This window comes from Poecile atricapillus, chromosome 16, assembly GCF_030490865.1.
Source record: "Poecile atricapillus isolate bPoeAtr1 chromosome 16, bPoeAtr1.hap1, whole genome shotgun sequence".
NCBI classification, from domain to species: Eukaryota; Metazoa; Chordata; class Aves; order Passeriformes; family Paridae; genus Poecile; species Poecile atricapillus.
The window spans coordinates 11,357,669-11,365,471 of NC_081264.1; the positions used below are offsets into that span (position 1 = coordinate 11,357,669).

Sequence of the window (7,803 nt, forward strand, 5' to 3'; positions counted from 1 at the left end):
CCAGGTGTCCATCCTGCACTCCAGCCCCCCAGTTCTGCTGGGCTCCAGAGGCTTTGTTCTAATCTAGTTTCACGCATAGGAACTGGAAGGTTTCTGTCATGTGGTTTAATTTGCTGGGCTGGATGAGTATTTCAGGTAGCGCAAAGAGATGGGAACAAAGGGAGTAAAATCCCTCCCCAGAGGGCCAGAAAGAGCTGCAGCAGAGAAGGTAAAATGGATGGACTGAGCCTGTGAACAGAGAGTTTGATCCTTGCTGACTGCAGCAGCCTTTGCTGAGGGCCACGGTACAGAGGAGCCAGCAGAGCCCCAGCCTGGCAACACAGGGGAGCCAGGGAGGCATCTCTGGCCTTTGGGGTCTGTTTCTATTCAGCTTGATCCACTACATTCTATTGCTCCCTTCTGTTCATCACATCTTTCTACTTTTATAGTTTTACCTTTTTTACTGTTTTTTAATGACTTATCTACAGGTACCAACTTTCCTAACCCTCCAAATAACCAGGCAAATGCACGGAGGGGAAGGGAATCTTAGTAACCCTGTACTTTGTGGCTTGGAATGTGAGTGGTAGAGAGTCACCCAGCCCTTGGGGCCATGGAAGAGGCATCTTCTTGTCACTGCTGATCCTTCTGCACCACTGCTGTCTTGGTTTAAAGAGGGGACAAGGTTAAGGCTCTACTGGGGACAGTGCCTTGGGGAAGAAGAAAAACAAATGCTTTGGGATGAAGGACGTGCCACTGTTACGTGCAGAAGGAGGGCAGTAATAACCTTCTCTAGTCTTACTAACAGAGCAGCTCTAGGTTGGGTTTATTTCAGCTAAGCCTGGATGCAAATGACTGTAGTGCTTGTGTCTTTGCCTGCCAGAGGTCCAGGCTGGTGTTTCCAGCTAATTCAGTGTGTTTGTCAAAGCAGGATTTAATGAAACATCAAAAATTGCAGAGGTGGTGGTCCCTTTCTTGTCTGCTGCTCCTCCCGTGCTCTTTGCAGTGTTGTTCCAGGGCAGTTCAGACCAACCTGAGTGTGGTGGCTGCCACTCTGCCTTGCCCTGGCCTTGTCCTGCCACCCTCTCTGCAGTGTTCATACTGATGTTTGTGTGATCCCACAGCTGCATGGAGGGATGGAGCCTGGAGTTTTGGGTCACTGCTGGCTCAGTGCCTTCATGTCTGGTCTCATCAGCACCAGTCCAGGCACAAGGGAGCTGACAGGCAGCTTTTCCTGGGAGCAAGCCCAGTACCTCACTTCACAGATCAGCTTGTGCTACTGTACACCTCTGTCCTTGCCCTGGAGAGGAGAGGCTGCTTGGCAAACTGCTCTACTGTGTTTCTAAATGTGGTTTTAAACTGCAGTCAAGGGACTGGCTATCACTGCCTTTGGCTTCTGGCTGACTTCGTAGAGGACCAAGTGTGCTAGGGAAGGGAAAGGACAAAGGACATGTGCAAGGGAGCTGAAGTGCAAACTGAAGCCTTTGAAAAGCTGGAAGTGAAGCTTTGACACAGCTGTGCACAGCATGGGGCCTGGTGCCCACTGCTCCTGGAGGCCTTGGGCAGATGTTGGCAACAGAGAACTCCGAAATTATCTTGGCTGCTTCACACTCTGTCTTACAGCTGGAGCCAGAGAGCTCCTGGTGACAGGAGCTTTGGGAAGAAGAAAGAGGCCATTAAAATGCTCAAGAGCAGCCAGTTTAACTCCCCAGGCAGAGCATCTTTTTTTTTCTTTTTTTTTTTTTTTTTTTGCAGTGCTGGTCTTGCAACACACTTACACACATGAGGAATCATTTTCTTCCTACGCTCTGCAGAAAGCCAAACCACCTCTTCCTCACTGACATGTGCCAATACCCATCTCCTGGCTTTCCCCTCCTCCCCGTGCCTCACACATGTCCCAGCCCTTCCTGGTGCTCACCCACGCACGCTGCAGGCCTCTGCTGTCACCACATTGGATGAGCTCTTTCCTCGGCACACAAGTGGGGAGATCGCCTTTTGTGCAGCTGTGGGTCTGCTTGAGTAGGTTCCTAAATTCCTCTTCTTGTAATGTGTCTCAGACAAGCTGGCCACACTTCCTGCAGCTAATCAGTCTGTGACAGCAGCAGGATTTATCATATGCAAACAGCACAAAAACACCGTAGGATGAATAGATGAGCACACAGGTAGTCGTGAGCTTGGTAGCAGAGGAGGGAAAGATGCTCAGTGACAGAGGTAAGAGGAGGAGGAGGACAGCAATAGGCAATCCAAAGAGGATAACCAAGCTCTGGAGAAGGTAGAGGGAGAGCTCTTTTGTTCAGAGCTCTCAGGTGGGTGGGAGAAGAAGCAGATGAAAACATGCAAAGAAATCAGGGCCTGGAAAAGAGACATGGAACTTTTATTGCACCAGTACAGCTTTGCAAGAGCCACTGAAGTTAACAGTATAGGCCTTGTGTGGGAGATTAAAGATGATCCTAATTCACTCTATTACAACACAAAATCAAGACTTTTCTCCCACACTTCCTGGAACATCTTTCTGAAGCTGAGCTGAGCTCCTGTGCTGGACACCTGACGGTCCTGTGGGCTGTCTGTGGAAGAGAGGGTGTCACTCTGTCACTTTCCTGCCACTGTCACCCTATCACCCTAATCTTATGTTCTCTTGGATGTTTATTTGGTGTTACTGTAGTCAGTTATTTCAGTGTATTTTAGGAAATCTTTAGCACCTTTGGTTACTTTAACAGAGTGACTCTGGGAACAAGAGAGATGGTTCTCCACACAAGAGCTATTATATGTCACGTACAGCAAGCTCACCTATCCAAAACCCCTTGTGTTTCAGGAGACCCCATTTAGCAGGAGGCCACCAAAGGAATAGCTGTTGGTGGCCCTGGGTGGGAGGAGTTGACCAAATTGTTGGTTCCAAAACCACAGAGCTGAGGTGGCACAGAACTGTTGAGTGGCAGAAGCCCTTTCTGAGGGGGCTGCTGGCTCCCCCAGGGTGGGAGAGGATGGGCTGACTCATGGCAGGAGGTCCAGGAAGGTGCCCTTTGCTCCCACACTGTGGGGTTTGGCAGGGATCTGGTAAGCCATTGGGAAATCCTTTTATTGTTTCCCTGTGACCTGCTGAACCTCCCGGCAAGATGACTCATTTGCAGCAAAGGATGTGCCCCTTCACTGGAAGTGCCCCTCCTCAGCCCCACGGATGCTGAGCAGCCTGGGGCATGCCTGTTTTGCCCAGCCCTAATAAAAGTTCTCCAAGAGAAGTTGGTAGTGATGAGAGATTTCCTGACTTGATCCACAAATGTTTTCTCCTGTATGCTCCTCTCCAGATGCTTGGTTGCTCTTGTGGCAGTTCACCCCTGCTGCTTGCTGGAGGGACACCTTCCCATCTAGCTCCCATGAGCAAGAAGAAAAGAAGAGTGAAGGGTTCTGGGAAGCTCTGTGTTTCCCTCTGATTGACTGGAATATATCTCTTCACCTCTTTCCTTCTGTTAAAGCCAAGCTTAGGAAGTACAGGCTTGCCCTCTTCTACCCAGCTCTCTTTGTGGGACTTTTTGCTGCCTCAGGGTTGTGTTGTGTCTATGTCAGTGATAGGATTTGGTTCCCAGGAGTGCAAACCCAAATAAACTCAGTGCCAGCTCAACCCCAGGTGGGAATGTGAAGGTTGCTGGGTCATTTGGCACGGAATGGCTGAGCTCTCTGCTCAGGTTCTGGGGAGATGTGCTCTAAGCAGGGTGCTGGGCTCATCTCACACTGTCAGCACCTGGCAGAGGCAGACAGGTCAGGCCAGGACTGTGCCCTGTCACTGCCAGGCAGGGAAAGGACAGTGCTACATCCTGCTGGGTAGCAGAGATGAGTAAGCTGAGAACATCTTTACACCTACAAACAATGAGCAGAGGTTGAGCTAGCAGCAAGCAGTTATTCTCATTGCTCCAGAGGAGCTGAGCTGATTTGCAGTGTAATTAATATGCATCATATCTAGAAACCTGAGATCAGGGTTTTGGCTTGCTCAGAAAATCTCTTTCCCTGCTTATTATTATTCCCAAATGAAATTCTTTGCAGGAGGGGAGAGTGTTCTTGCTACTGACAACATACCTCCTCCAGTTGGTTTATTTATTTTCAAAGCTCAGTGTTTCTAGTTTCCTATCTGGGCCTTGCTCTCCCAGGCGGGAGGGGAGGGCGTGCTCCAGTGCCCATCAGCAGCAAAGGCATTAGTGCAGGCAGGAGTTCACTCCAAAAACACTGAGAAGAAGCCAGGAGGATCACACCCACCTAAAAATAAACACTAACATATGTACAGGCCTTTGTGAGCTGAATCACTGCTGGATGCCAGATCTCCCCAGAGTCCTGCCCAGAGATGGTGCAGCAGTCTGCCAGGGAGCAGCCTTGCTTCCTGCAGCCCTGGGAAAGGTGCAGCTTTTGCTGCCCTGCTCACAGATTACCAGGACCTTCATGTAATGGAAGGCAGAACCGAGATGAGATGCTGACACTGCTCCACGTGCTTTCACAGGTAGCTGTGGTGCTTTTGTAGCTGCAGATGGGAAAATGCAGGCTCCTAGTCCCTGTCAGGAAGTGTAGGGTGCTGTGAGACAGACTGTGGAGAGAAGAATTATGTCTGCAAGGGCATTTCTTTATCATGTGTTCTTTGCCACAATGCCTGCTAGGCTCAGGACTGATGTGGTTTGTTTTCATTTTGGAGAGCCAAGATGGGAAGAATGGTAGGCAGAAGGAGAGGCAGCGTGGGGGTTTGCACTCCCACACCTCAGCAGGGAATTCATTCAGGGTTTGCTAAGTCACGCAACAAACAGAACCCAGGGGCATCACCTGAGAAATGGAGACATCACTTCTGCCCTGGGTGTCCTGACCTTGCCCATGGGAGCTGCTCTGGTGGTGCTGCCCCATGGAGACCCTTCTGTGTGTGTGCCCAATGTGGGGGTCCCAGCCAGGGGCAGGGCAGCAGGGACTCAGGGATGAGTCCTGAGCGTGGGGCCAGGCAGGGCTGGCAATGAGGCAGCTGGGGAGGGGCTGGTTAGCCCTGGACAGGGTTAACAGAACTCTCCTCTCACCAGCCACAGCACTGTCTAGGCAGATGTGGGATGTCTGATATGTCACTTAGTGATGGCAGAGGAGCATCCTCTTGGCTGGAATAACAAAGTACAGGTCAGGGAGGAGTTCCTTAGCATACCTTAGCATGTGTGGAGAAGCTGATGGCTCCTGCTTGTACTGGCTGTGAAGTGAGGCAGCACTGACAGTTACACATATTGGTGGAAATAAAACTTGCACAGAGCTGAATTACCTGACTTCTGCTTGAAAATCGATGGGAGGTATCTATTGCAGATGTGCACTGAGTCCTGCTGATCCTGACAGCACAGTGGAGGACCCGAGCACACAGCAGGGCATGAAACTCCTGCCATGGTCACTGGAAGGAGCACACAGCCACTGTCTTTGTGCCTGCATTCCAGCCTTTTGGGCTTTTAACTATGGAGTTGTCCATCCTGCCCCTCCCTCCTAAGGGAATTAGGAAAGCAATGGTTCTGGCTGCCAGTGTGTGCCCCTTCTTTAGGAGACTGTAAAACTCCATGGAGCTAGAAGCAGCATTAAAGGCATCAGAGTTGTGCAGCTTCTTTGCATCTTCTAGGTTTGGGGAATCTTTATATGATACATAAAGAAGATTCCAATAGGCACGTGGTGAGGGTACATCCAGATGGTCCTTCTAAAGCGCAGGCTGCTAAGGGACTCCTGAGACGTTTGCCAGATCCACATGTTCAGGAATAATCCCTTAACAGCACTTGTAATGAAGGAGCAGCAATGGCGTTCAGCTGTCAATGTTGACAAAGTCGTTCTGTGAATGGGAGAGGAAGGAAGGGGTCGAGGGGAGCTTTGCTGTCCCTGCTGGGGTGGCTGAAGCTGATGCAGAGGCTGGGAAGTGACTCTGGGAGGAGTGACTCCGGGAGAAGCGGTGTGTGCTGCTCTCTGCTGGCTCGGGAGGGGACGATCCGCTGGCAGGGATTCAGGAACTCTGGTACGAAGGAGCTGGGCAGTGACTCACAACAAGCTGCACCTGGGCTCAGGAGCAGGTGATGGAGAGAAGCCCAAAGTCTGACCTAGCACCAGGCAGGGGAGAAGATGCACGGCTCTTTCTGCCTCTGGGAGTGAGGGCTGCAGCAGGGAGCAGAGTTGAAAGCAAGGAGTATTTAGTAGACTTTTTCACTGTTCTGAATTAGACAAATGTACTCAATTTGCTCTGGTAGGAGTCATATCTAAGGACTGTGTTTGCCCCAGTGCCAAGTTTGGAGCTCATATTGCACTGAGACATTTTCCCTGTGTTTTTCCCAGCATCGGCAGCTGCTGAAGGACAGTTTCATGGTGGAGCTGGTGGAAGGGGCTCGCAAGCTGCGGCACGTCTTTCTTTTCACTGACCTCTTCCTGTGTGCCAAGCTCAAGAAGCAGATTGGAGGGTGAGAATTTGTTTTTGGACTTTGTGCTTTGCACCTCAGCTGTAACAGAATCCTGTGATTAGCCTGCTGTTTTAGTTGCATATACCCCAGACCTGGGTAACCATAATCCACAAATAGTTAGACAAGAAATGATCAGCAAGATGGGAATGTTTACTGTATGAGATCCTGTCTAAGTCCTGACCCCTCAGGAAAGGTAATTCCTCCCCATCCCTGCCTCTGCCTAGGAGAGCAAGATATGTTGTAGCTGCTGGTATTCTGAACAAATGTCATTCATTTTTCTACTTTCCCTTTCTTTTAATAGGTGACATTCTTCACTTTTTTTATGACTAAGGTTGTTAATTTTGGCTTTGCAGTTACAGCATGTTAACAGTTTTACAGAAAAATGGCAAAGGTGCAGTAAACAGACTATGTTTACCAAAGTAAACATATGTTTATGACCCCAAAATACAGCTATAAAAGCAGTTTTGCTGACACTTTTCACAAATGAGGGGGGAGGAACCACTACCAATGTACTTGCCTCAAATAGAGCTTCTCTTCATTTGGTAAACATTCTTCTTGGGGAGACTTCTCTTCTTGCCTTCCTCAAGCAAAAAGTTACGCCTGCCCTTTTCTAAGCACATGCTTGTGAGGAATGAAGATGCAAAGGAGTGGGACATTCCCAAGAGTGGATGTTCCTGACAACAGAAGTGAAGAGGGAATAAATGTCACGAAACATTAAAAAAGTGAGCTGCTTATCCTGGTGAAATCCCTGGAGAATGGCAGCTATGAGCTTTAGTTTCTCTCCCCTGGTTGGATTACACAGAGGTTTATATTTATTGGCTCACCTGCCCCACCTTGGCCTCAGCCTGGGCAGGAGAGACCCAGGTTTAGATCCCAGGGGGCCACCAGGTCACAGGTGTGACACAGCTTTAGAACTTTGCCACACCAGAGGATTCAAAGAGAGAGCACATTGGACAAAAATTCTCTGCAGGAGATGGATGTGGTTTCTTAGGATGAAAATAACTAGATTACAAAATTAATTGCTTTTTCATGTGCAGTACCAGCTACTGGCCCTGCTAGGCTGTCTTGCTGAAAAGCAGCCTGTTGCCAGACTTTTTCCACATGGGAATCACACTAAAGTTGGGCTGGTATCTACATCTTCTGCACTATAGCGGGGAAGAACATGTGGGAAGGACACCAAACAGCAGTAGTAGTAAAAGGTTTGGACCTACTGCCTTTCAGAAAAAGCCAACAATATGACTGCAAGTGGTACATCCCGCTCACTGACCTCAGTTTCCAAATGGTGGATGAGTCTGAGGCAGTGCCCAATATCCCACTGGTACCTGATGAGGAGCTGGATGCCATGAAGATCAAGATATCCCAGATCAAGAACGACATCCAGCGGGAAAAGGTAAAG

General features: G+C 49.4%; 1 protein-coding gene across 2 annotated transcripts in view; it reads left to right on the forward strand.

The window, feature by feature from the left end:
- Positions 1-7,803, forward strand: part of BCR (BCR activator of RhoGEF and GTPase) — a 93,844-nt gene that overhangs the window by 66,318 nt on the left and 19,723 nt on the right. For both annotated transcript variants that reach the window (XM_058851459.1, XM_058851460.1), the window contains 2 exons: positions 6,286-6,407; positions 7,629-7,797. In XM_058851459.1, coding sequence (XP_058707442.1) covers positions 6,286-6,407; positions 7,629-7,797 — 291 coding nt within the window. The remainder of the gene's footprint in view (positions 1-6,285; positions 6,408-7,628; positions 7,798-7,803) is intronic.